We start from the raw sequence: 27418 nt of genomic DNA on the forward strand, positions 1-27418 counted from the left end.
TTCACTGATTGTCTTTGTTGTGGAGTTGATAATATGCACAATGGATATTCACACAAATAAAACGTGGGAGCGAAGCTTGGCCAAATTTGATGCATTAAAACCATACGCCATGAGGTCCCAACTCTGGTGCACCGCACGAAATCCCAAAAATCAAGGCGCTTGAATATCTCGAGTAGCAATTCGACAGAAAAAAGTGACACTTTGATAAAGTCGATCCTCCTATTTCTGTTTTCATGCTGTTGTGGTACTATTTGTGGATCGAACGGTAATTGACTTGACTGCTGCTGTTGCTCTTGCTGTTTTTGCTCCGTCATTGCAGTAAGTGGAGACACGGCGTACGTTGGATTCATGGTGGGGTAGTGAGCTGGTGCGATGTAAAGAAGAAAAGAAGAAAAGGTCGACGATCACTTAAGTTTATGATGAGTGTTGTTCAATTCTTTTGACTGTATCAATTTGCCAATCAATTATCTGATACAAGAAGACAGATGGTATGATGACGCACAATTGATATAATTTCTTAAGTGATTAGCGTATGATAGTTACTGCTCCTAATTGCTGCTGGAGTGTCTGAAACGAAAATGCAATCGAAGTCAAAGTCAGTCAAATTCGTAAAGACTTAATAGTACTGATAGAATCTTTACACGGGTAGAGAACGTTTGTAGTCCAGGCGGATCACCGAACGACCAGTACTTTCTTATTCTCACCACGCAATCATCTTTCTAATGGCTGTCACTCTTCGGGCGTCAATGTTTTTAAAGTATGGGCCGAAAAAATGTTTTGGATCGTTTGTTCCAGATGCCGTTCATCAAAATTGTACGTAGAATAGGTTTGACATAGACACAGGCGCGAATCCCGGCAAAGAAAGATGACGTAATATACATAGCTCAAGTGGTAAGTGCTCGAGTAAAGTGACTTTTCGTTTTTCATCACACAACTGATTATCTACCCGTTTTGTGGCAATGATCGTAAAGTTGAGAGGCCTGGTGAAAGTGGCTTTGGTGACGATGATGCTGGTAGTGGATACGTCGCTAGCGTTATCGCCACTGTTCTTTATGATGGCATCGCAAATTGTTATAGCCTGATCGTAATGCTCAAAACCGGGATATGCTGATTCGGCACGAATATGCTCGCCAATATAGTTGTTGTCAAATTCGGTCATGGCGAAAGCATATTTTAGAGCTCTAATAAGCGACATTAATACACCACTAGTGGCTTCGATTGTGCTGACTTTTGAAACTGTTTCTGTGACAGGCGCACAGCAATCATCCACAATGAAATAACCCTGATACTTGTGGGAGGACGTTGGCAAACAGATTGGCCGAAAAAAAGCTTGTCATGTACGTCGGATCCTTGTGCACATGCGCCGTGTACTGATTAGCATAAATAATAGTGAGCTCGCCAAAATCCTATCCTTGACTGCCGAAGAATAAACCTTCCGAAATTTCGACGCCTTGACGAGCTCAATAGCTGACAGTTGACGGATTCTGCCATTATCCATGAAAGGAAGATAGTATGGCAGCTCATTAAATCGATGCTAGGGTTCTATGTCGTAGCAATCAGCTCATTCAAAGTGCCGGAGTCAACTTGTGAGAATCTACTTCTTTTCGATTGGTTGATGGTTATTGAAGCTTTAGAAAACCAGAAAGGTCTAATGCTTTATCGTGTGTACTTTGATATATTATATTTAAATGATAAAAAAGAAGATACACGCTTCTTTAATCGTTCGTTGCTTGGAGACAGTTTTTGCCTAGTAACAAGCTTGACGTAGCAACACAATTTTGAAAGCTATAGACAAAGCAAGCAGATCATCCGATAAATCGTAGACTTAGCAATATCACAAGGTACATCATATTTGAAGTTTCTGCAGTCAGCAGCAGACGGCCTTTTTGTTTGATTACACAAAAATTGGCAAAAAATTTTAGCGAGCGAAATGGTTGGCGCGGATGCATTTGAATATTTTTTTTGAGGCATCAGCTGGTGAAAAAAAATTGTGCAATCGAATCTGAATGAAATAAGATTACTTTCTTAGGTAAGCAGTGGCACAAGCGACACGTTGCTCAACTTGAGTGGACGTCGAAAAATTCAGGGTGGTTTTGATGCGTACGCAAAAATGATTGAATGTGTCAAATTCAATCGAGGCGAAGACGACAGTGCGGGTGTGTTGTTTGTTTCGGCGTGTTATACCCCATTTGGTAATTTTTCGGTGAAGGTGGAACAGCTGTGGGGATTTCCGGCGACTTTTCCGACGGGAATGACGAGTGGGTCAAAAGGGATTCAGGGGAGGAGGAAGAAGAAGAAGTGGAGATAACAGATACAAGAGCTGAGCATAAACAGAATAGGAGGCAGTTTCCGATGTGAGTCAAAGCTGGCTTATACTCGTCTCTCTGTCTCACACACAGACAGCTCCTGTTATTAGCAGGCCATGGCTAATTGCCACGTGTGGGAAAAACCGTTTTTCCATGAAGAACTGCTCTTCTTCTCCTGTATGCTTAGTAGTATTGCTTGTTATTGTTGCTGCTGCTGCGCCTTATCTGATCGCACACACGACGACGACAGCCAGATCAATCGTGTCAGGATGGCGTGTCCCTGTATTTCCTTTTCTTCTTTAAATGGAACGAGTACAGTATTCGTAATATCATGCATGGTGGGTCACCGCAGCAATAAGGGGCGATGCCTCTTTTGGAAAGCGTGTCTACGCGTCTCAAATTTCCTCTTGCTGGCACCATGTGTAACGGCGGTAGGTGCGGACGTTCGGCCGCTGTGCATATCGGTCTCAGCGCCGATCGTTTCTAATTTTCTTGAGTATAGTTATGTGATCTGTGCCCAGTTTCTCATCAGCATGCTGTTCGTTAGAAGAGACATCGAGCGGGAGAGTGGATCTGATAGCGAGCGTGTGTGCGTGATGTGCATGTGAGAAATTTGCAAGCAAGAGAGGAGCAAGGAAGGCTAATCAGATGTGAAAGAAATTATTAGAAATTTTCGTTCGGGCAGTTTTCCCTCATGAATTGATTATTCATCAAACGCACGCACAACGCTGCGGAATATAAAAAAACGCAAAACCTATTTAAGCGGACCCTGCTCCTTCAACCCCAACTCCTTTGAAACTTTGCTTTACTGCTTTTTTTCTCTCTATTCCTTCGACAAAACTCAAGTAAAACGAAAATGTCTGCGGCTACGTTCACTCCCTGGTCAAGCACGTCGTGGAGTTCTGACTCGTCTTCAGCGCAATTCCACAATGACAACTTTACATTCTCGAGCAGCTACAGCAGTACCAGCAACAGCAGTACCAGCGACGATGATATGACTGCCGACGATCAATGCCATGGTCTGGACTCAGAGGATTGGAAAAAGGCACTTTTACACGTTCGTCAGCAAATGTACAGCACCACCAGCGTTGCCGTACCTTCACCAGCCATCTACTTTGAGCAAATGAATTTGCTACCGCCACGCGGTGCCGACTGTCTTGGCCGAGATATTGCGATTCGGGAAGTCAATCTCAACACCAGCGTCTCAGATATTGGCACATACCGCCAACATCGATCTGACAATTTGGTCTTTCGAATGTTTCACTGTAACCACTTTGAGCTGGACAAGTCCACCATCATCCCCCTCGGCAAGGGCATGTATATCCGTACTGAATGGCAGTCGTCACAGCCACTGCAGCCCACGTTTATGCCGTCACCACAGTCGCAGTCAGCAGATGAATTCGAGAGGCTGTTGTACTCGCTCCAGTTACCCATCCAGCAAAACACCTTCGTCCCTTACTGCTACACATTCGGCGTACGGTTCGCCGACGCGCTTGGCTACGCAAGTGATGTTTTGATTCGCGGGCGACTCCCACTGTGGTGCCAGACACTCTTCCTATCTGAGTGTGCCAAGCAGATGCCCATCCGCCCCAACGAGACGCGTACAGGCTTGTTTGTGTTTGCACCCGAAGTTGCGGTTACGTTCCAATCCCTCGCGAATGCGCCACTGACAGAGGAATTATCCCCCGAATTGACACTGTGCTACGAACGCTTAGCAATGGAGCTGAGTGACCCGGAGCTGCTGTTTGCAGATGGTAGTCCGGACCTTGAGACAGAATGGGAGGATCGTAAACAAAGGGTAATACAGCGGATGGTTTACTGCGACATCCCAGACGATATGGCGCAGGTGCTCACCGATATGGCCACTGCTTGGGCGTGTGCTCAAGGAATCATGCTATGAGTTTCTTCTTCCTCACTCTCTCTCTCTCTCCCTCTCTCTTTACGATTCATGCTGATATGAGCTCTTTTCACTTGTCACAAACACTCTCTATATACGATTCCAATTATCATTTTCACATCATTCTTCCCATCCATCATTCTATCGCTTTCATTTCCCTTTTCGCCATAATACTCTCTACTACATACTCATGCACCCAACGCTTGCCACTTATGTCATTCTGAAATCCTGTAACTAGTCATTTTCTTTCTTTCGCATCTTGTACTTTGTTTCTCTTGCTTTACCCATATATTCTTTTCTTGCCTGTGTTTTTTTCCATTGCATCATCGTTTTGTATATTAATCTTTTTCCAAACGCTAATATACCAATCTATATATAAATGGCTTCTATGACATATACCCCAGAAATAGTATGATTTATAAGTGCTTGGACAAGGGGCAGTGCTATATATGGAATACCGTCTCAATATAGTGCTTCCCAAAAAAATACACAGTGTACAAGTGTAATCTTTCAAGTGATGATAATATTATGAGGTCATTGCAAAAGCAAATGGGATGTCCAACCCCAACAGTTTGAATTGCAGCACTAAGAACTCTACCACGCATTGTTATTGTTCTGACACACATAGCATGAAGAACCTGAAGTGCCATCACGTAACTCAAGTGCTGCGGCTAGTTGCTTGGCTTCGCCTTCACCAACAGCACTGTATGATCTACATACGGAGGGATAACGTCGATTTACTTGAGATAGTCGAGCCTTATTACATGTAACGGGTTGCTTCGCAGATAAACATTTTAAGGGGAAAGAAAAACGCGTATACGCAAATGAGGTATTACAAGCTCGATGGAAATAATCAAAATAAATCATTACTTTGTCAATGGATCACCGAACGGAAGATACTTGGGTAAAGAAGTGCATACATCTTGGTTTTCACGAATTCAATCAACAATTCAACAAGGTGTGAGGATATAGAAAAAAAAGTTGCTCCGTAGAGCGTATCCAACTCGGCGATTAGTGTCATCCTTGTGCAGGGGCCATGCTAATCTTCTCTGTATCGTTCCAATTTTATAATGTGACAGAGGCACCGAAGTGCATGTCGATTTAACCCTCTATGTCGCCAAACATTATAAGCTGTAAATTGAGTTTCAATGTGCGACTTGTGGGTGTAAAATGATCACCACAAAATATGTCCACTAGTAACGGCACTGATTCCACCATGTTGTGTTATTACAAAAATGCTAAGCTATTTAACTCACTTAAGCATCCATGTGCGTATTCTACTGTAGTATCACGGAAACTGAATTTATCATATTGTTACCCCGAGAACCACCTATAACAAATAAACCAAACATACACTCTTTCCGGAAAGAGTGTACAAAAGAACCACACACCAAGCGGCAATCAGAATACAATACATAACTACCGCAGCATCCGCAGTAACAGCAAACTGCCGCAGTATTTACAGTAACAGCAAGTTACCGCAGCATGAGTTATCCTAGACATTATTAAACAACCAGAAAGATATTATTTTTACTTGATTAAAGACATTGAATTTCTACCTCTCACTTTCTACTTAACTTTTCAAGTGTTGTTTTCAATCACTCAAGACCTAAACACGGCTTGTTTTATCTTACATTTTGTCTATTGCTCATAACTGAACCTAAATAAACTCTTCTATTAAGACCAGACGTAACATTCCTGATCCTTATTTCTACTCACTGAGCTTAATCAAGATACAGCTCACTACTATTTACAACCTTGAACATAGCCCATACACATTTTTATCTTACTTTACACTCATATCTATACACAACTCGTCTGTAATAAACGATGTTATTACGGGTGCTCACTACATAACATACACATAAACCGTTACGCGATCGCCGCCAACTTTCATTTGTGCCGGTTCTTCACTGCTTATTTCTTACAAAAAAAGGCAAGAAAAAGAGTGTATTGAGAAGTGCTGATCTATGCGTGTAGGTTGATCTTTATATATCAGGCTCACCGTGTCCAACTCATTTTTCTCGTCTTATAGCCGCCTATCGCTATCGGTGGTTACGACAGTCGCACTGGCCACCACCGATTAGATAAACTGATAGCACATGCTCTTAGCACTGACAACGTCTTTTGCACCAACCAGCGTGCACTCGCGGACTGCTGTCCTTTTTTTGAAAGAATCTTATAAGTAGGCATGAGAACAGAAAGAGACACTTCAAAAAGGATAAAGTGCGTGGTTCAGCTTGACGCTTCTTCTGTATGGCTTTCCTACTTGTTCCGCATTAAATAAATCGCAGCACACAAGTTGTTTTCTGTTTCCATGAGAGCACGCAAAAGAAAAAGTTGACGCTGCAACATGATCACTGATGATAAAGTCAGGGCCAGCCAATACCATTCGACTCCCAAGGCAAAGGTTGTTACACTGGATCCCTTGACATACCTCCGTTCGACAATAACAACAGCACCGTTTCGTACCTCAACAGGGGAGATTGGCTTACTAGAATGGTTAAGAGTCGCAAATGGTACATCTAGGTGCCGCGTCGTGCCAGAGACGTCATCTGGAAAGCAAATAGACTTACAGCACGCAATTTTTGTAAAGGCAACAGCAACAATCATCACGTGCGCCTAGAAAATCGTGTTAATAATACCGTGTGTGAAGCATTCGATAAGAAGGATTGCTGGGATGAGAGGCTAAAAAGGTGTGATATGTTCATCTAGCGTACTATGTACACATTGCTCATTGGTTACTTTCCATGAAGCTCATCGAGTGCACTGCAGATAATCAAGATAAACTCATTTTTACTCAGTTACGACAATTGAATCATCAGTCTGGCTCAAACTTTGCTTGCTCGCTTTTATATACCGATTAGATGAAGAAGCTCGGTTGGAAAGGGGTGTTTGCTTATGAGTTACCTCCATCTGCTATCCACAACCATCACAGGGACGACGACGACAACGACGGGCGATTCAATGCAACAATACCATCTGCTTATTCATGGACACTCCTATGGACAAGCGGAGGATGGGACCAATGTTACTCATTTACGATATCTTCTCGCTGTAAGTGTCCACATTTACTTCAAGTATGAAGGGACTACCATGCTAAGCTTTGTTATTACGGATCTTATCATTACTCTCATGGTGTCCCAGATTCGAGTATTTAATGGATAGCGGTAGCTACTCAGAAAGCTATGGCATCATCAAGGACAGCATCCAACAAAGCAATGACGGAAAATATTCACAGATACGACGACGATAACGCAATGATGCGAGGATCACGCCCATCGCAATCAAATAACATGATTCTCGGCCAAGCACTAGCACACGTTGGAATACCTGCGTCTTTAATGTTTCGACAATCAATGTTTTCGTGGTTCCGATTGGGCGCTATTCTTTCCATCACTTTACACGACACAGCTGCATATGCCTACCTTTACTCGAGTTCTTTGGAATAATCCTACCGCGCTTCTAACTATGCTCGACCATTGTCCTTGCATCGAAACCATCGATGTGCCTTTTAAAGACATTTTGGATGGAGTACTAACTTTGAATCTGTACTTCTGTACTAAATTGTATCCTCTTCCCCATGATCTTATTTCGTCTTTTCCATCGCAGAAAGATATTCGATTATTTACACTACTTCCCCAAGCTGTCTCGAACGAAAGTGTCCAGTAAGGACGCCGTGTTTGCAAAAGACATAAAAATAAAACCATTCTTTAGAGTGTATTAACCTTTATGACACAGCTTTTATGAAGCAAGTATGATCTCATCACGTGCTATTGTTAATTATTCAATGATATTTTGGCATGGATGCAATCACCGACGATGCTGCTGATGGAGCAGCGACGGATGCGGTAGCCGCATCCGCAGCATCATTACCACCGCCAATTACCGTCATAGGGACTGCCAATGTCTGAACTTTGCCCATATCATCCATGCCGACCAAATTTTTTCGATTCTTGATAACAACCGATGGTGTTGTTAAAGGAACTGCCGCTGACGCGACCATTGTTGCTGGCAGCTGCACAGTCTTGAATTGGCCTTGATTGTCCAATCCCACAAGCTTATGGTTGTTGCTGCTGCTGCTACTGCTACTGCCGCTTATGACAGCAGCCATAGGTTGGGTATCATCATCATTGACATCCATCTTTGCATCGTTGTTATTGTTGTTGAAGGCCGCCGACAAGCGCTGGTTTTGCTGCTGCTGCTGTTGTTGTTGTTGTTCGGTCATAGAGGATGGTAATGGAACCACCATGATGGGTCGGAAAGGCATATCAATAGCTGCAGCCGAAATAACACGATGGTCTTCTGCTGCTGCATCTTCTGCTGTTGCTGCTACGACTGGTGCAGGGTTCTTGTTCTTGACCGGCATACCGTTTTGTCCGAGCTTTTGCATTGGCACAAAGGCCTCGTGTTTCAATTCCGAGAAGCTTTGAGCATGGATCAAACCTGCCACCTCGTTTTGGATCGGTGCTGCTTGTGCAACGACAAACGATAGGGTCAAGGCACCAACGAAAGAACCGAGTCGAACCATTTGGCGATAATGTATATAAAAGAGCAAGAAAAGATGAAGAGAGTCCTTTTGATAGGAATTTTTTTCTTTTTTGCAGTTTTACATTGGAATGATAAAATCTGGCTATTTTCCCGATGAAGGATTCGTCCAAGCATCACATCCACGTATATGTTGTGCCCTTGGTCTTAAACTCAATCCAGCAAAATACCCAATATTTGACACCGATTTTTCGTTTTCGAATGCTTCAAGGGGGACTTCCGCTATGATAATAATGATCCATCCTACTTTGCTCAGGAGAGCAGGGTGCAAGAAGCCAAAAAAGGTGCTTTCCCGGCTTGACAACAAAATCAAACTCCTGGTTCCCCCCTTTTTTCTCCATTGACCAAATGGTTGGCTGGTATTAATTCACATCTGTGATTGGCCTATTCGCGTCAATGGAAAACGGTCAATTTGCATAAGACGTATACGTTTCGTACCCCAATGGAGCCAACGCGTAATCAGTGCTCATCAAAAGAGCGTATATATAGCGGCTTGTGTATGTGCAAGTTGTAACAGGATGTCCATAATTTACTATTGTTATTATTATGCTGTCTAAAATGCCCTTGAGCTCTGGGCTCACGACGAGCGGGCTTTCAGCGGCTGTTGCGATTGTACTTGTTCTACGCTACTTTTACCGACGCTATACTTCACCACTCGCCAAGGCACCACTAGCAGAAACAAACAACTTTTGGCTCGCTAATTTTGGGCTGGTGCCGCCTCCAAGCGATACGGAGGACAAGCTTTCGGAATTTCTGATCAAAGTCGGCCAGGATCAGCAACAAATCCCTGTTAGCGTTGTCTGGTCCGTCATGGGTACACCAACCGTGTTAGTAAATACATTGCAAGGTATCAAGGATGTGTTAATCGACGGCCAGGCAAAACGCAAGGGCAAGAATTTGACGGGTCCTCCTACTAATGTTCAACGTGGTGACTTTATTCGGCTTATCCAAAACTTGGTCTTTGGTGGTCCAAGTATCAACAACACGGTTGGCGAAGTAAGGCTACCACTACAGCTAGATGTAAATGAACTGGTTTGGAGACAAGATGCACATTCTAAAAACAATACCTGCTTTAAAAAAGGACTGGCGCTGGCGTCGTCATGTATTGCTGCCACCCTTCCAACCGCGACAACTGGTACCGAATTTGTTGCCATACGTATCCAACCGTGCCAAACAGCTATTGGATCTTTTTGAGAAACATGCGGAGCAGAATACAGCAGTAGAGCTCGACGAGGTCTTTATGAATCTGACGATGGATGTCATCAATTATTATCTTTATGGTCGAAGCGACTTGAATTATGAAATGGTTGGTGGACGTACAAATCTCAAGGTAATATTTATATATGGAGTTGGAACTCATCCATCCATTGCGGTTTTTTATGGAAGAGATATGCGTGAGCTTGATTTGCTTATATCGGCTATGCATACATACATATACGTAGAATGTGCACCATCATCTTGGTATGGGCTTCATGTCGGTCGAAGCATGGCTACCCTTTGGCCTCAACAAGACAGACTGGGCACAGCGCAATTTTCAAGGGCCTCGCGCACTGCTAAAAGATTTCATCAACGACTCGTTAGACCGTGCATTGGCTGATAAAGAGAGCAAAAAAGGCGACGGTGTCTTCCATTCCGTCGCAGCAGCAGCCGTGGCCAGTGGCAACTACAATGATCCAGAACGGTTTGACCTAATCAACGACTTTTTGTCTCTCACTTTTGCTGGATATGACACAACTGCACATACACTGGCATTTTGCTTTTCTGAGCTGGCTCGACATCCCGAAATTCAAGACAAGATTGTTAAACAAGTCCGTCAGGTCCTTGGCCCACCTCCTGTGGATCCAGCCTCCATCACTGCCGAGAAACTAGCCCAGATGCCCTATGTCACTGCTGTATACCGCGAGACGATGCGCAAGTATCCGGCTGTGGCCTTTATCCCTGTTCATGTCAATCATGATACGCCTGTGGATGGCACGGTTGTTCCTGGCGGTGCGGAAATCTGGTGCAATTTGCGTGGTCTACAGATGAATCCTGCCATGTTCCCCAATCCAGAAAAGTTTGATCCCTCCCGCTGGCTTAAACCCGCTGGAGCTGAAACAGACGACGGATTTGATCGCATGGTGACCTCCTCCTCCAGTCATACGATCGTGGATGCCGATCATCAATACAACTTTCCAGATCTTTCGTTCACTCTGGGTCAGCATTCATGCCTGGGCAAGAATTTGGCGATTTTAGAGTTGCGCACGGTCATTGCATGTACTGTAAACCAGTATTCATTGTCTCTCAAACCTGGCAACAATATCAATACGAAAATTGTGTTGACCACGAAGCCGAGAGATGGTGTATGGGTGCATTTCAAGAAGCGGTCATAATTATTTGAAATCAATACACTAGAGAAGATACATTATTATCATTAATATTATTTGAGTAATTGTGGGTGTTCGCCCCAAAAAGGTTGGCCAATAATGTCAACATGCAATGGTGTTGGTACAAGTTTGATGCGTTCTACGGGTTCGCCGGTATTTGGTGAAATAGATGTCACTTTCGTCTACAAGTGAATTGAAGACTCCTGTTAGCGAAAAGAATAATATATACTATCCATGTCATTATGAAACCTTGTTACCTTTTGACGGATAATTACAGATCCTTTCTTGTAGATCTCTTCTATGGTGTTGTAATTGATATTGTGCTTCGAAAACAGAATCTCATGCTTATCCTTAGAAAATGTCCCCTGATGACGACGCATAAATTTTGTGTGAGACACTTCATTGTTGCCCATATACCTGTTTCTCTGTCCTCGTTCCAATAAGATCTTACCCGTAACTCCTCCTCTGCTGCTGTTTCTGTCTTTCCAGAATGAACGATGGCCCAAAAAGTTGTGTTATATAAGTTGTTGATGTGGCCTATGATTGGGAACGATTCGGTCAGTAAAAGAAGACCTATTCTAGATGGTACAGACAACTTACAATCCACTTGTCGCCAGCTTAAGTAATCACGTAAGTTTTGATCCGATGGGTAACACACAACGCGAGAGTCGAAACAGGGCGGGTATTTTAACTTGACAGTAGGAAAGTATTCGTTCCATCGCATCGTGTAATTGGCTGCAAATAAGCTTACGATCGTCGAAGAAATTTTACTTGCACGTCTCGAGTATAAGTTGCATGATTTTGGCAGTACAAAACTGTTATTCACCCCGCGTTGAGATTAGCTTGAGACAAGATAACTTTTTTTTTCTGACCCACCATCAAAATGGATGCCTCAGACCAATACCCTCCACTTTAAGAAGAGAAAAAGCTATGCACCATGTACCTATATTCATCACTTTGACCATATCCAATGGTAATATCTTTGATATCCATCATAACTTCAACAGCACAACGATTCATGAGATCAATAGCGCGACGATCGTTGGGTTTAGCGAATTCGTGTTCTTGAGAAAATCTTAAGAGCAGAACAACAATAAATGAATATTTCAAGAATTACCAAAATGATCTCTCTAGTTTGAGACGTATTTTTTTTTACCTATGGAATCCTCGACCGTCAATGCGGACAACCATCCAAGTGTTGGGTAATACCTTGTCTACCGTTTCAAAATGACGCGTATACTCGTATTTGGAATTGGCCATAGTAAGCAATGGTTGGGCTTTTGAGATCGCCTTTTTTCTTTTTTAAAGAAAAAAAAAAAGTTCGGGAAACGCAGCTTCAGGTAACACAGCTTCCTCTTAAAAAGCTGTCAAAATATAATTGCCAGCCAGCAAGATATTGGTGGGTTGTCGTGAGTCAGTTCTACATAACGTATAACTAGTCGCTCTAGCTTTCTCTAAATTCGTTATTGCTATGGTGATCGTTGCTAGCGTGATCGTTGTCATAGTAGCTAGGTAACGTACAAAAGATACATATCATTCGCGGATAACCTTACTACCACTACCATTACCGCCACTAGTAGTAGTAGTAGTAGTCGAGGATCGATATATAAATGCGATAGATCCTCTGACTAACCCGTCATTTTACAGTTTGCTTTGTGCAAAGTTAATAGTCTCTCTCAACAGCAGTAGCAATGTTACTATGAATCTAGCCCTCTTCTCCCCATGTTGATATGCAATGCGACAATTGATTTGAAAAATTAATATATTTTTCGTCCCCTTTAACACTGCAATAAAAGCTGCTTTACAGTGAATGCGTCAAATGATATGTGTGTGTACATGTTGAAAAAGAAGATGTTTACAGTCGTATGAGAAACAATAAAGAAAAAGAGAGCGAGCGAGCGAGCGAGAAAATTGGTTGTCGTTATATGCTTATGCTGAAAGGAAAAAACAAGATTTACAGAGGACGAGCAGGAGTCTGGGTAAGCAGAACCTTGTATCTCTTCTTGATGGTAATGCGCTGACGAGAGAATTTATCGTCAGGTGAGAATCGTGCGGGATGTGCAGAAAAGGTGGGAGCGCCAGTAGGATCGGTTTTCTATATCAATGTGTCAAAGTAGAATTTCAACAATAAGAAATGAGCAAATCCGTTTCTTATATTCGGTTACAGCGTCAAGTAATTCGAGATGAAGCATACCTTGAGAGTGTAAACACGCTCACCCTTGGGATTCAGATAATACATCAAGTACATGGCGGGAAACTTATTTTGTAGATAGGTTATGAAAGGCCAGAAGGACGAAAAATTAGTCAGAATCAGCAAAATTCGTTCGTGCAGCCCACAAATAAGCCACCGACTTATATAATGCACGTTTCCCCCGTCATTTGACTCCTTCAATTCGTATTAATACGCAGCAACACACCAATTACACGACACGAAACAAAAAAATGAGGATCGAATGTCTAGACCATTCCGGCGCACGACCTACCACTTTTCTAATTGAATTTAAAGGAAACACGATATTATATAATTGCCCATTAGAAGTTAAATCGCTCAGCAAACTTACGGGTATCGACGATGCTTCACCACCACCACAGCAACAACAGCAATCATTGAGCAGCGGTGGTGGCTTCAACCACCTTGACACGCTGCTGTCACGGATCGTTAACAATACCAAAAGCATTCAAGATGGTTCGCTTCTCGATTTGTGTGACGACGGCTGTGTTTTTCGTACTGTGAACTTTAGTCTAGTCGACTTGAACCAGATTGACGTTGTGCTCGTTGCCAATAGTGAGATGATGCTTGGCTTGCCCTTCTTAACCGAATATTTGGGCTATAAGGGCAAAATCATTGCTACAGAACCAACAATTGAATTTGCGAGGTGTGCATTATCACATTTAATGAGAGTTTTTTTTATGTTTTTTAAAAAAAATCGACAGAGGGGAGAGATAAAGCGTTGTGAGTGTGTGTATTTGATGGAGCTATATCTAATTGTCAATTATGCATTCTTTCTATCTTTATGCGCGTGTATGAAATTACCTAAGGCAACGTATGGAAGAGCTAGTAGCATATCATGGCCGGCAGGGCTCGTTTATTTCTCCCGGATCAGCCATCCATTTCTCTCAGGTCGGGAGCATGAACCGACAATGCGTGGATGAACAATGGCGATCACTTTATACCCTTCGAGATATCAAGCTATGCATGCAAAAAATTAAACCTGTCAGATTCAATGAACACCTGGTAATATACTGGAGGGAAATGAAAGAGGTCTTCTCTATTACCTGCTACAACTCCTATTACTACAATAACTCATGTATACGTATATATATACCTATGTTAGTCTCTTTATGAAACTACCACACTTGTTCCTTACAGTTCGGGATATTCTCTGGGATCAGCAAATTGGTGCTTGGAGGCAACGGATCGGAAAGTAGTGCTCATGTCTACATCAAGTATCGTATCCAATCGACATCCTGCTCTATTCGACATGTCTATTATGGAGAAAGCCGATGTGGTGCTGGTAAGCGATGTACGAACTGGTGATCAAAACGACACGGATCACATTCGGAAAAGAATATTGGGGCATGTTGGTAAGAAAATAGATATACATGCTTTAGGCACCTATGCTCAAGATTACGGCGCTGGTTTATGGAAAATAGCTCACTTATACCTGTAATTGTTTCTAGCTATGACCTTACAGAGTCAAAAGAATGTACTTTTTCCAATATCCATGATCGGCAATATATTTGATTTGATCGGGGACCTAGCAAGACATCTAAAGGCCCTTAACATGCCGGTGTCATTCTACGTTGTAAGTCCTGTTGCCCGCACAAGTCTGGAATATGCAAATATTCTGGGCGAATGGTAAGTCCGCTTTTTTAGCTTTGTCCAACCTAGCAGAATATAGACATGCCACGTTCTACTAGAGACGCACAAACCTTCCTTTTTAATTCTTTGTGCTTTTGATTAGGATGACAGCAGGCCATCAGGATACCGTCAACACAGCACAAAAACCATTGGAGCATGGGCAACTCCAGCAGGAAAAAGAGCTATTTGCATACGACTCATTGCAAGATGCCAACGATATCAAGGAACCCTGCGTCTTATTCACGGGCGATCACACCTGCCTGCGTAAGGGACCTGTTGTATCGGCGGTGGAACATTGGGGTGGAGATCAGCGAAATATCTGCATCATCACAGGTAAAGCTGCTTTTCTTAGCATGTAGCGCAGTAGCGGCAAAAAGATAGCTAGATTGGTTTAGCGCATTAAACAAGTATTTTAGATCCGGAAACCCTCGCATCGCAAGACCTCCCATCCTCTCGGATGAAAATGGTACCACTGATACTGAATACTCGGGTGTCACTCTGGGAAGTTGGATCAATCCTGGGCACGGCTTGTCGCATCACCCCACCACCGCACATCATCATTCCCGATATGCTGGGATCTGACCGTTTTAAGGAGAGGTGGGAAATGGAGCATCCAGGAGCCACTCAGTTGCATACTATCAATCCAGGGGAATCTGTTTCAATTGAATTCACTAATAAGATGGAAATGATCGTCATCTCGGAAGAGGTAAGAAAAATACATCTATACGTCTTTCGTATCGAATATTCTTTACCTGTCTTTCTTTTAATTAAATTCACTAACCCACATATTATCTATCAATGCAATCTCCTTTCTTCTTCGTAGTTGGCAGCAAGGTTAGCTCCCCAAGCAGCTCACAAAGACGGCGTGTTTTATGCAATTGCGCCTGTCACTGGATCGCTTGCCATGTACAACAACAATTACGAACTACAGCCGATAACAGACCTTTGTGACGAATACTTGCTTAATCCAAACCACCATCCTGCTGCTTCCTAATGTAAAACTCACAATAAAAATCGGAGTTCAAGAAGAGAAAAGACACCTAAGCGGTGTAATACGTCTCCTGTTGGCACGTGTAATTTGAAAAGACAGTGAGAAAGACAAGAAGTCTTCATCTGGACACCAACCGTAGAAAAGTGGACAGTGCGTTGCTTGGTAGGGATCCAGTGCCACATAGAGTTTGAGAAAAAAGAGGATCTTCCGATGTGCGAGGGGGACCAGTGTAAAATTGAGAAGGTAAATGTCATCGTATCCCTTTGATAGGATGAGCTGTTACGACTTCCTAAAGAAACACAGCCCCCAAATAAGACACCAGGTCAAACATCACCCCACCCATATGTTGCCGGGCCAAATAAGGCAAACCCATTGGTTTCCATAGCAAAGGAAACCAAGACGTCTGCCGACGTGCGAACCAAAACAAAAAGCAGCCCACTCTGTCTTCTCTCCTTAATTCCTTCCTTTTTCTCTATCTCACCTTCACCGCACCCACTCTCCCTTTCTCTCGTTTCTCTTATCCCAACGTTCACTCTTTTCCTCGTCTATCTTATTCTCTCCTTTATAATACTTATTGTTCCCTCTACATTCGTTTAGCAATAAGAAAAGTCATGCTACAATGAGTCAGGTACCCCACCAACAAGCGTCTCTGTGTGTGTGTTTGTGTGGCTGAACTGCATGCGTGGAATGTGGTTTGCCCGAGCCCAATGTGTGCTAATTAGTCCCAAACAATTTAGCCAAATTCACCAGCAAAAACACCTCCCGCTGCCAAACGACCTGCCGTTAATTATAAGCTCAAAGACAATCCCTTTTTCGCTGCAAATCGTAACCCAGAGGAAAAAGACGCGAAACCACCTTTGGCAAAAATTAATAAGAGCCCCGTAACACAAACGTCAAAATTACCCAAGCCAGCCTCTGGCGACTCGACCACACCAACTGCAGAGTCTCGGAAACATGTCCGTGCATCCGTGCAAAAAATGGCTGCTTCCAGCACTGTCTCTGCGAACCCGTGGAAGGCTAAAATGATGAAGCCAGGTGCCATTGCTGCGAAAAAGCAACAACACGCAGGTACCACAACTACCTCCACGACGGTTAGCAAACCTCCTACGGCGGCGACTGAAAAACAACCGTTGTCGACTACTACTACTGTCAAGAGTGCCGTTCAAAAGGCCCCGACGCCGACAACAGTGACTAGAGGTGGAGCACAGCAGCAGCAGCAGCAGCAGCAAAAGCAACAAAAGGACGACGACTCAGCGAAGAAAAAGAAGAATATTATGCCCTCATTACCGTCACCATCACCGTCAAAGTCGACTTCGTCTTCTACTACTGCATCAACAGAATCGTTCCAAAAGGTCAATTTAGCAAAGACAGCTGCTATTACCAAAGAGGAGCAAAAAGAGCTTATGACATCCACCACTACAGCACCGAATTCACCTTTAATTGAAAAAAGCAATATTCCAGCTGCTGACAATAAGAGCTTATCTACAAATGCATCGATCCAAAAATCGCCTAAATCAATTGGGGCTACTTCATCCCTAAAAGATACACCAGCAGTATCGACACAAAAGCTGCATGAATCAAATATCAATGCAAAAACAGCAGCTCCGACTATTACGGAAGAAAGAAGCATCGCAAGTACCAACAGCACCGCTAATGATTCTGGAATCGATAAAGCTAAAATGGCCACCAGCGGTATGGTAGACGAGAGCATTAGCCCCTCTCCTGCTACAGATAGGTCTCTGGTTCAGGGACGTAGCATCAAAACTGAGCCAACATTAGCAACGCGACCGGATGCAGCTACAGATGAGATTAAAGCGGTACAGCAAGAACCTGAGAAACAGGCAGAGAGCTATTTGACGACCACAAAGTATGAGGTAGAGGAGAAGGAGGCGGCAAATCAACCAGCAGCAAAAGTAGCATTAATGGAGACAGCACTCGATGCCTTACGACCCATGAGCGCAAATACCGACCTCAGCATCTCAAGTATCCAGAGTTTGAGCGACAGTGATAGCACCAGTAGCAGTAGTTATAACGAAGACAACGGCCACGACGATGACGATGACGCTCAAGAGGGAACCACGGCAACAACATTGAGTACAAATACTTCTTCTAATACACTGGCTCCTTCAAAACCTACATCTGCTACTGCTACAACACCAATAGCAGCCTCCAGCCCCGCGACCGCTTTTGGAATTGTTCTTCCATGGTATCAGTATGCTCATGACCATGCACCGCTAATCCCAGAACAAGGCAATGGCAAGATCATGATGGCTGATCCTGCCGAAATTGGACGTCAGCTAGCTGTATCCCACGCGGTTCTCACTGCCATGGATTTTTCAACCTTGTCCAGTGTTTTGGATGCAGAGAAGTGGCAAAGGGTAAACACACATACAGCATTACTAAGTTGGACAACATGAAATTAATCCAATCAACTTTTAATTTCGCTTAAATTCTGTAGAAATATACAAATGCTAAATCCAGCGTGGATACCATACGCGATCGAGTTTTATTGGAGACGCGTATCCAACGCACGTACGCATCCATGCTTAAACTCGCCGTAGATCGCCATAGCAGACTACTTATTAAGGACCTACAAGCGCGTACAAGCAATATTGACCAACTCACTCAGGAGCTTTATTATACCTTTTCACACGTCTGTGATTCGCAGGAACGCTATCTACACCATCTTGCAGGCACGTTGGCAGTAACAATCCAAAGCGACGAGCGATTATGGCGAAGCACATCCTTTGCTGCTACTGCTGCTGAACCACCATCCACTGCAGCAACTGCAACTACAACGCTATCGTCGTCACCAGCATCCAACAAAAAACGGCGAGAAGAATACCCGGATGTAGTTTTGCGGCTCGAGAAAATCGCAAAAAGATGCTCGTCCTCACTTACGACAAATATGTCACAGCAATATCAGCAAGACATTTTAAAACGCAAAACGAAAAGCACTACTACTACCCGCCGTAACACCGATAATATGAGCGATGACGGAAATCTTTCGGATGACTCAATGTTTCTTGCATCTGTACGCACCAGCATGACCAGTTTTGATGATCATCAACAAGCACATGCTCTCCTAGATATCATCGAGAAACAGCTATCCGTATATGGTGGTAATGGTGCTCACGTTGCTGGCGACAAGAGCACTTCGGCTGGTGTTAGCACTGACAGTAACAATGCCGACCTCCAAGAGGAGCTAGTGCGCTTACGAAAGCGAGAAGCAGAAATGCAGCATCGTCTGGATACCCAGTCGTCCGAGTTCTCTCGACAGCGGTTAGAATGGGAACGGCAATTAATGCAAGCAACGCAGCAGCAAAATGACCAATCTTCATCATCCGCAATACAGCAAAAGCTAGAGCAGCAAGTAGCACGTGAAATTGAAGACCGCAAATCTCTAGAGGAATCACGGAGACGATTAGAAGAAGCATTACGGCATGCGGACCACCACCAAGCTGAGATACAGCGACAGCTAGAGGACAGCCAACGCGACCAAGCCCAGCAGTGTCAAGAGCTTAACCAGGCATTATCCCAAGCCAAACACCATGAGTCGAGACTACAAGAAGAACAGACCGTGTTGCAGGACCGGATACAAGAGCTTGAACAGACATTGAAATTAGCAACAGAGCAGCAAAGTCTTGAACAGAGTAGCCGTGAATCTGCCAAGATATACGAGCTCAACCAAGCGTTACTGCAGGCCAACCAGCGCGAGCGTGAGCTGGTACAGCGAGTTCAACGACTCGAAGAAACGACGACAAATTTGCACAATGAGCATGCATCAAGACAGCGAAACTCGGAGCAGTCTATGCTGCATAAATTCAAACAAGAAAGACATGCTATCCAAGCTGAGTTGGAGATTTCGCGGCAACAAGAAACTGAGGCACGGAGTCGTTTGGATGCTTTAAACGCTCAAGTGAAACAGGCACTTACTAGTACATCGATGCCATCTTTGGATGCCATGGTAGACAAATTGATAGAACAACAGCAACAACGACAATCATCAGCAAGGCCGGCTTCGAGGGAGAGCAGCAACCAACAGCAAGCACTGGATAATCTTCGCGCAGCATTCAAAGAAGCGCAAGAAGAATATACCCGGAGAGAAGCAGCACTCATGCTCCAATCGGCCAGCGTTGAAGCAGAATTGGGTGCTATCTTCAAAGAATATGACAAGCTTACACGCAACATTGCAGACTTTAATTACGAACGCAAAAAGTACGATCAGCAAGTGCAGGCCCTGATGCGCGAAAAACATCTACTGGACAAACAACTAGCGGATTACAAGGTCAAGGACGGTATCGGCAAGGATGGTCAAACAATGACTTTGCGCAAGGAGTTCCGGCAGTTGATGGCGACAGTCAAGGCTGAACATGAGCAGGCAATTGAGAAGGAAATGGAAAAGCGACGACAGGTGGAAAGTGACATGCGTAATATGAAGCACGAATTAGAGATGAAGCGATGGGATACAGTGAGCACTGCTGTACAAACTAGTTTCGTCGCTTATCCTCCTCCATCCAATGCCACCACTATGTAATATTTGTTATTTTCGCTATATAGAAGTTTCTTTTTATTGTTTTCGTTTTTATCACCTTCATCGAACATTTATCCGCTTCCCATTCGTCTATCCTATATCTCACCCATAACAACATATTGTACATTTAGTAGTTCATAGTCTCTTTACTTAGTTTAATTTGTTATAGCTCATCATTTACTCTTACTAGCATGTCAATAGATATATCAAAGCTATTTTTTATTCCAATTCTTGTTTGTGGTCTGTGTAATTAATGGTTGGATGCTGCAGATCCAACGCTTCCGTCAATCGAAAGAACAGACTCCAGTTCTCCATAGTTTTCTTGAATAAATGGGATCCAGGACCATTGGAATAGATTGCGACGTCTGCCATTGAATGGACTTCCGATTCCATGTGGACTGGTATATTTCCATTCCATCTGAGACCAGCAGCATAGCTTCCAGATGGATCTTCAGGGTTTTCGACATAAAGCTTGCCATATCCTTCTTCTTCTTGCATGATAAACGGGTTACGATAACCGTTCGATGAAAGCTTCCAAGCTTCAAAATGATCGGGCCCGTTTGTTGAGCCAGAAGCCAAGGTAATACGAGGATCCCAGTTGTCCGGAAAGCCATCCTGATCTTCGTCAGAAAATCCGGGCCATCCAGACTTATCATAAATACCGACGGCATTACGCATATTCCGGTGAGATGTTTGAGAGTCCAAAAACTGCTGGTCAACAGTACCAAATACATCATAGGAGTGACTATATGCATAAATATGTCATATAGAAAAATTAATTTTATGTAACTACAGCAACAAATAAAAAAAATAGTTAATATAGGTACCTGTGATCGGCTGTCACGAGTATAAGCGTATCTTCGTATTCGCCGTTTTTCTATATCCGGAATTTTATAAACAGTTAGTGATAGCTATGGTCATCTAGTCCATTGGTAAAGACGCATGCAATAGATAGACTTATGAGGAGTGTACCTTGAGCCATTCGATTGTTTTCTTGATTGTCACATCCAACTCGATAAGATCAGCCCATGCACGCGGAAAGTCTAATTGGTGGAGCCTTTTATCGACTGATGCGGCCTCTGACATCAAAAAGAAACCATCATCACCACCCCGTTTCTTCAAGACTTCTAAAGCCTTGAGTGTCATGTCATCTAATCCGGGCTGGTCGGAACCTAAAGCGCTATCGCCACTCAAATCAGGGGCAGCTGCATTATCGGCTGTATTATTGATGAAAATGTTTCGCTCAAGCCAGCTGAATGTTTGCCAAAATACCGTCAATACTATAACTCCTAATCATAAATGCAATAGCTCATCTAACTGTTCTCTTTTTAGTGCAAGGACTTACACATCCATAACGTCTTTTCGGAAAATACCCAAAAGCTTGTTCTGGCCATTGTACGCATTCAAAGTCTGCTTATTCATAACGACTTGATAGCCATACTTGTCTTGCAAAAGTGCGTAATAATCAGTCTCATTGACGGCCTGTTCTCCCTTAAAGTATTCGGCTCCACCGCCCATCAATACATCAGGCTCGACTGCAGCTAACCAATCTGGGACGCCATGGACCAATTGATCAGTGATTTCAGCCAAAGTTCCACGTCTTCGCGTATGCGAATAAAATGCACCGGGTGTTGCATCCTGGACAAAAGCAGTAGTCACTATGCCAACCGCTTTGCCTGGCTGTCGTCGACGGATTAATTCCGTAACTAATTCGACTTTGGGGTCGTCGAATTGGGATGGCGAAGAATCACCATACACTCCGAGGGCTTGGACGCTGGCTTTATGGCCTGTTGCATAGGATGATGCAGAATTGGAAGAGTCCGTCACAAGACCGTCCACTGAATGTGTGATGATATGACCAAGCTCGTCAAAATCTTCAAAGGATAATAGGCCGTTGACGAATTTTCCCGAGGTTGTTTTACGTGCAACTGCACGAGCAGCTGTGATCATCTACACGAGACACACATATGTTTAGGTGCTAACATATATACCTTACAGCATCTTTGTATAAAAAAAAGAGTTCTTTACACCAATGTTGCAGCCATCTGCTATAAAAAGAATGGCGTTTTTTGCTTTTCGTTCAGGCTTACGGGGCTAATAAAAAAAGCACGCACATTGCGCCAGCCGAAATATATCAGCGTCTCCTGCATTCTCCAACAAGCTACATGATTTATCTTTTTTTTGATCTGCTCAACAATTATGCGAACCTCGATAACAGTGTAGCGAACTGTGTATGCTTCCTTGGGACTGTACTGGACTGACACATCGTACCTTCCTGGTTCATCGAATTTCAATTTACGCCATACTCGGGATGATACATTAACATCGATTGGCTTTTTACCACCACCTTCCTCCTTGGAATAATGTGCTTCAGCGGAATATGCCCAAGTGAAATTCCAGTACTCGAGGGCTGGTATATCTGGGGTAGCAAAAAACTCATTTGCATCGGTCCATGGCCCATCGTCTTTGCGTACGGTAGTTTTGAATTGCGTATAAGGCTCTGGTGCCGGATTGGATGTGTTTCTGTCGTACGCATGAAGTTCTACCCTCAGATCAAAATAGGCACCTGGAAGAAATTGCGAACTAGTAGTAGAGGGTCATTACCATTATCATTAGATGATCTCAAATGAAGCCAGATAAAATAGTAGCTTACACATCCGGTGGGAAAATGCATGCGTGATCATCTGGACAGGCTCCAAGGCGAGGAAATTGGCCCTCAGGGTCAGGAAGACGTTGATAAATACCAGGCCGGCCAGCTAGAACGTTGCTGATAGTAGTAATGGATATTACTGTCAGAGACAAGAAGAAAGCTCCTACTTTTTTCATGTCAGTAAGATATGTGGAATGACAAGATCAAGAAGCAACAAAAAAGAGTAAGCATGCACGAAAAATCTGTGTCATTTTTGATTGATTGAAGGATCTGCATTTTCATGGTAGGGGGTGCATATTATCTGTATATTACAGATACTAATACCTGTGCTGTAGAGAGTCTTACAAAATTAGCAAACAGCTTGTGCATGGTAAATACTCTTTTGGAAGACTGCTGGTATTATACAGTAACACTGAGATACGGCTTAAAGCATGTAGTCGATAGTGAAAGCTCACTAGTTCCTTAAATAATATTAGTAACCACAGTAAACAATAAATTTAAATTTCTAGCCGCTTGTTAATGGTTTTGATTAATATAACCATTCACTTAAGAACAGATGCGTAATAGCTAGTAACTGGTGCTGAAAAACAGTCTGTATAATCTAATACTACAGCGCAGGATGCACCTAAGCTATTACGCATCCCTTCATCAGCAACAGAAGCACAACATCAGTACAGCATTGATTACTGCGTCACATGTGGAGATGATGGCAAACAATATGACTAACCTGGATTCTTCTCCCTTGAAAGTTATATTCGTGTTTAAAAAGTTCGAGAACACAGAATTGTCAAGGTAGCTTTAATCTCGAAAAGGGTCGCGATTCTATAATCCAGTAACTTACAACTGCTACATTGTTATATACAGGGGCGAATACGCTGGTAACTCAATTCTCTTTTATCTTGTAGAAAATGTGATAATAGCAGCCATCATACTGTCCCCTTGCTTCGCTTGCTTTCAGTGATGGATGAAAGCTGTTGACTGCATTCTTGATGCATGAATCAGACTTTCTAAATTGAAAAATACGAATTGAGTATAAACTGTCTGTCCACCGCTTCCGTTGATATAAACCATACTAAACGGTATTCGTGCAGCTTACATAGCTGAGCACGGTTCTCAAAAGATGTATTCAAACTTAGCGGTCTTCACTCTTAAGGCTTTTGGAGCTGCTTCTGCACTCAGTGCATCCTTAATGCACCGGCATTGGGGCAAAGCGTTTGTCCGTAGATCTGTGTAACAACCCCTTGTGACTTGGAACAGCTCCGATGTGGGCACACTAACAGTGCAATTCCTTCGTTTTTTCCTCTCTTGCCAAGCCCTTGCCCTCTTTTTTTTTTCATCTTTTCCATTTCTTGTGCTCGATATGGAAGCAGCAGCACAACAACCGACGAACCAGAACCATAAGTCGGAGCCAACGCTGGTTTTCTTTATTCTCAAACCAGCCTTAGACGGCTCACCAGAAGAGACCCGCCGATTCGAGGTCGCTACAGACCATATCACCTATGACGAACTTCACCGACGAGTCAAAGATACCTTTGGGCTCAGGGTCAGATTCAACCTCACGTTTGACAAGCATAATACGACAATTACCATGACAGATACAAATGATCTTAAATATCTGGTGCAGCAACAACAACAACAGACGGGTTTTGTCATCAATAAAGATCAAGCCGATCCCGTTGTCTGGATGAAGATTGTTATTCTGTCAGCGGAGAACGATGATGATGATGATAGTAGAACCCAAGAAAAAGAAGAAGAGTGGTACCTTAAAGCAGCTCGATGGATTGTTAGTGCAGGCAGGGTGATCATGATTGTCGCTGTACCGATTCTACATGTCTTTGGACCAGCTTTGGCAGAGCGACTGCCACCACCGTATGCACAGATTGTGCTGGCTGCCACAGCTGCTGCGCGAAAGATGCCAGAATTACTAGGTCATCCGTTCTCACAAGCATTATTAGCAGCTGGTGCTGCATTTGCCACTACTACTTCTACTTTATCGAGAACAAAGCCAAACCGTCTGTCGCATCATCAAGAACAAAAAACATCATCCGCAGCAGGCGAGCAGCAGCAATGATATATTTATAGTGTAGACACAACCATGTTGCTGTGCTGGACTTGCACATATTTTCTTTCTTCCACAACCATCCATGCTCCTTGCATTCATACATTTCTCATCAAACGTGCCCCAACCCGTTGCCTCTTATATATATATATATATATATATATATATGTATGCCTTGTCTATATCTTATATCCTCTCATTCTACTACTATCATTAAAAAGCATTTTCGATTATACGATAGTGTCACTGTGATATTGGTCGATTATATGTATCCTGTAAATACAGTCTGATCATTTCATCGTGCCGCTACATTACTATTATTATTAAGGTAATCATCGCGTAGCACTGGGATGAATGAGTGAATTAGTGCGGCACTCAAAAGTCCGGGACACTATTTTTGTTGCTTGCAGATGGGTCGGGAACCTGACGCATTGATTATCATCAAACACACTTTTTTGTTGATCACGAAAGCTTTATTTTATCGCTGCAACCTGCTAATTTTGCTAACGTTATAACGGATTCTCGATGCTTCATCAACCTACGCTATTCTAAGGAGTATGTTCTTTGGGCGCAACAACACTAATCACATTGTTTTTCGGACATCCATCCGGAAATACTCTGCAACGTTTCACGAGAAAATGGGGGCACTGGTGGTGATAGTCATCAAGTTGCAGAATTGTTTAGACTTGATGCAAAAGCCAAGAACCTGGCTGTGACTTTTTCAACCATTTCTTCTGCCTTTGTTTCCCTCGGTCTGGCCTGTATCTTTTGATTTTGCCCTCTCTCCAACAGACAGTACCTTTTCTGTTTATTTATCACCATGGCTAAAGAGACCCCTGTTGAAGAGAAACGAAGCATCATTTTCATGATCAAACGACCACGACCCGAACTTCACGGTGCCGAAGAAATACGACGTTTTGAAGTGTTGGAAGGCATCAGCTACCGAAAACTTCATCGACGCGTGCGCAAAGCATTTGGTCTAACCAGCGGATTTGACCTGGCATTCGACGAGCACAATACAACAATCACCATGACTGACGATCAAGATATGCGGCATGTGACAGAGCGATCGCAGCGCGAGTTTCAGTTAAACAGCACTTGCCACAACCAGCCGGAGCAAGAGCATCATAATCGTGGCGAGCCGCTGGTATGGATGGTGATTGTACCTTCGCATAATCTGGGAGAACGATGGATCATGAAGGCCGTTCGATGGGTTGCCAAGGGGGGCCGTGTCGTTCTAATAACAGCAGCATCGGTCATTACACTCGTTGCTCCATTGATTCCGCTATTACCTGTACCACAAGTGGCTGCAATTGCAGCGATTGCAGCTGCAGCTACTGCCATCACTACTGCATCACAGCAGTCGTCATCCTCCTCCTTGTCGCAGGAGCAAGAGCAGCAGCAGGAGCAGCGTCAACTTACTACATCCTCGGCATCGTTAGCCTGAGACGTCCCCACCCCACGGATACATACTACTATGTAAATATACTTACTATATACTACCCCTCTATCATGTACATTATTTCTCTTTTACGACGGCAATACAGCATCTGCTGTTCCTACTATCATCATGTAGATTCACAAAAATGGGCAAGATGGCGAGTAACCCATTTGCTAAAAAGAATGTTCTTGGCAGCCACTCTTGTGCAACCACTGATCATGTGGCTGGATTACAGTTGCGTTGTCAGTCCCGGGTTCCAGCACACAAGTTTGTTGGGTGTTCCGGAATGCACGCCACACAAGGCGGCGTTGCTCTTCTTTCTTTCTTTCTTCGTTACTTATAGCAGCAGCAGCAGCCAAGAAGCGATCCCGTCAATTAATCTCCATGGCACCACCCGAAAATTGTGATCGTATGGTTTTGATCAGTTATTATGAACAACCTGAGGGACGAGGACTGCAAACAGAAACGCGACGTTTCCCAATCAACCGACGGACTAAATATAAACGGTTACATCGTCAGGTACGCACATCTGATAATCAATGATATTTCTCGCTATACTTCCAAGCCAGACAAAAGTGAAGGACAGCACCAAGAATACCAGCAGTGAGTCTCTGGGTATCACTCATAAAACGTGTATTTTTTCTATCAAGGTACGGAAAGGTTTTGGGCTAGAACAAAGCTTTGATCTCGCGTATCCAATGCGCTGTGATCAGCAAACAGTAGAAGCTGGGCATGATGACCGAGAAGCCCTGCAACAGTCAGCC

General features: G+C 43.5%; 10 protein-coding genes across 10 annotated transcripts; 6 read left to right on the forward strand and 4 right to left on the reverse strand.

Annotated features, from left to right (window-relative positions):
* Positions 1 to 3032: 3032 nt before the first annotated feature.
* Positions 3033 to 4663, forward strand: BDB00DRAFT_836177 (uncharacterized protein). The gene has a single exon (XM_053124458.1). The coding sequence runs from the start codon at positions 3163 to 3165 to the stop codon at positions 4204 to 4206; it is 1044 nt and encodes a 347-aa protein (XP_052977060.1). The 5' UTR covers positions 3033 to 3162; the 3' UTR covers positions 4207 to 4663.
* A 3312-nt stretch (positions 4664 to 7975) lies between these two features.
* BDB00DRAFT_940742 (uncharacterized protein) lies at positions 7976 to 8756 on the reverse strand. The gene is made up of 2 exons (XM_053129354.1): positions 8450 to 8756; positions 7976 to 8158 (listed from the first exon to the last, which is right to left on the reverse strand). Exons 1-2 carry the CDS (start codon positions 8732 to 8734, stop codon positions 7991 to 7993), a joined length of 453 nt encoding a protein of 150 aa, XP_052977061.1. The 5' UTR covers positions 8735 to 8756; the 3' UTR covers positions 7976 to 7990.
* A 553-nt stretch (positions 8757 to 9309) lies between these two features.
* Positions 9310 to 11123, forward strand: BDB00DRAFT_768162 (cytochrome P450; the record flags this gene model as incomplete). The annotated part of the gene is made up of 3 exons (XM_053119716.1): positions 9310 to 9747; positions 9833 to 10081; positions 10194 to 11123. 3 exons carry the CDS (start codon positions 9310 to 9312, stop codon positions 11121 to 11123), a joined length of 1617 nt encoding a protein of 538 aa, XP_052977062.1.
* BDB00DRAFT_530039 (tRNA-histidine guanylyltransferase 1) lies at positions 11122 to 12679 on the reverse strand. The gene is made up of 6 exons (XM_053117747.1): positions 12274 to 12679; positions 12061 to 12192; positions 11718 to 11932; positions 11569 to 11654; positions 11375 to 11482; positions 11122 to 11299 (listed from the first exon to the last, which is right to left on the reverse strand). Exons 1-6 carry the CDS (start codon positions 12375 to 12377, stop codon positions 11171 to 11173), a joined length of 774 nt encoding a protein of 257 aa, XP_052977063.1. The 5' UTR covers positions 12378 to 12679; the 3' UTR covers positions 11122 to 11170.
* A 392-nt stretch (positions 12680 to 13071) lies between these two features.
* Positions 13072 to 13365, reverse strand: BDB00DRAFT_768156 (H/ACA ribonucleoprotein complex subunit 3; the record flags this gene model as incomplete). The annotated part of the gene is made up of 2 exons (XM_053119715.1): positions 13072 to 13212; positions 13312 to 13365. 2 exons carry the CDS (start codon positions 13363 to 13365, stop codon positions 13072 to 13074), a joined length of 195 nt encoding a protein of 64 aa, XP_052977064.1.
* A 125-nt stretch (positions 13366 to 13490) lies between these two features.
* BDB00DRAFT_836188 (beta-lactamase-like protein) lies at positions 13491 to 16324 on the forward strand. The gene is made up of 7 exons (XM_053124459.1): positions 13491 to 13993; positions 14157 to 14352; positions 14453 to 14702; positions 14799 to 14976; positions 15083 to 15312; positions 15396 to 15685; positions 15803 to 16324. The coding sequence occupies exons 1-7, from the start codon at positions 13560 to 13562 to the stop codon at positions 15971 to 15973; spliced, it is 1749 nt and encodes a 582-aa protein (XP_052977065.1). The 5' UTR covers positions 13491 to 13559; the 3' UTR covers positions 15974 to 16324.
* Positions 16325 to 17416: 1092 nt separating this feature from the next.
* Positions 17417 to 20615, forward strand: BDB00DRAFT_530151 (uncharacterized protein). The gene is made up of 3 exons (XM_053117748.1): positions 17417 to 17761; positions 17835 to 18348; positions 18429 to 20615. Exons 2-3 carry the CDS (start codon positions 17893 to 17895, stop codon positions 20505 to 20507), a joined length of 2535 nt encoding a protein of 844 aa, XP_052977066.1. The 5' UTR covers positions 17417 to 17761; positions 17835 to 17892; the 3' UTR covers positions 20508 to 20615.
* BDB00DRAFT_915496 (alkaline-phosphatase-like protein) lies at positions 20470 to 23330 on the reverse strand (the record flags this gene model as incomplete). Its single annotated transcript, XM_053128701.1, has 7 exons — positions 20470 to 21249; positions 21332 to 21381; positions 21477 to 21756; positions 21850 to 22454; positions 22533 to 22598; positions 22712 to 23087; positions 23158 to 23330. 7 exons carry the CDS (start codon positions 23328 to 23330, stop codon positions 20724 to 20726), a joined length of 2076 nt encoding a protein of 691 aa, XP_052977067.1. The 3' UTR covers positions 20470 to 20723.
* Positions 23331 to 24458: 1128 nt separating this feature from the next.
* On the forward strand, positions 24459 to 25385 carry BDB00DRAFT_836195 (uncharacterized protein). Its single transcript, XM_053124460.1, has one exon. It carries the CDS (start codon positions 24515 to 24517, stop codon positions 25223 to 25225), a length of 711 nt encoding a protein of 236 aa, XP_052977068.1. The 5' UTR covers positions 24459 to 24514; the 3' UTR covers positions 25226 to 25385.
* Positions 25386 to 26033: 648 nt separating this feature from the next.
* On the forward strand, positions 26034 to 26660 carry BDB00DRAFT_790047 (uncharacterized protein; the record flags this gene model as incomplete). Its single annotated transcript, XM_053120920.1, has 1 exon — positions 26034 to 26660. One exon carries the CDS (start codon positions 26034 to 26036, stop codon positions 26658 to 26660), a length of 627 nt encoding a protein of 208 aa, XP_052977069.1.
* Between the last annotated feature and the right edge of the window lie 758 nt (positions 26661 to 27418).

This window comes from Zychaea mexicana (genome assembly GCF_025766255.1).
Source record: "Zychaea mexicana strain RSA 1403 chromosome Unknown BDB00scaffold_66, whole genome shotgun sequence".
Lineage (NCBI taxonomy): Eukaryota > Fungi > Mucoromycota > Mucoromycetes > Mucorales > Lichtheimiaceae > Zychaea > Zychaea mexicana.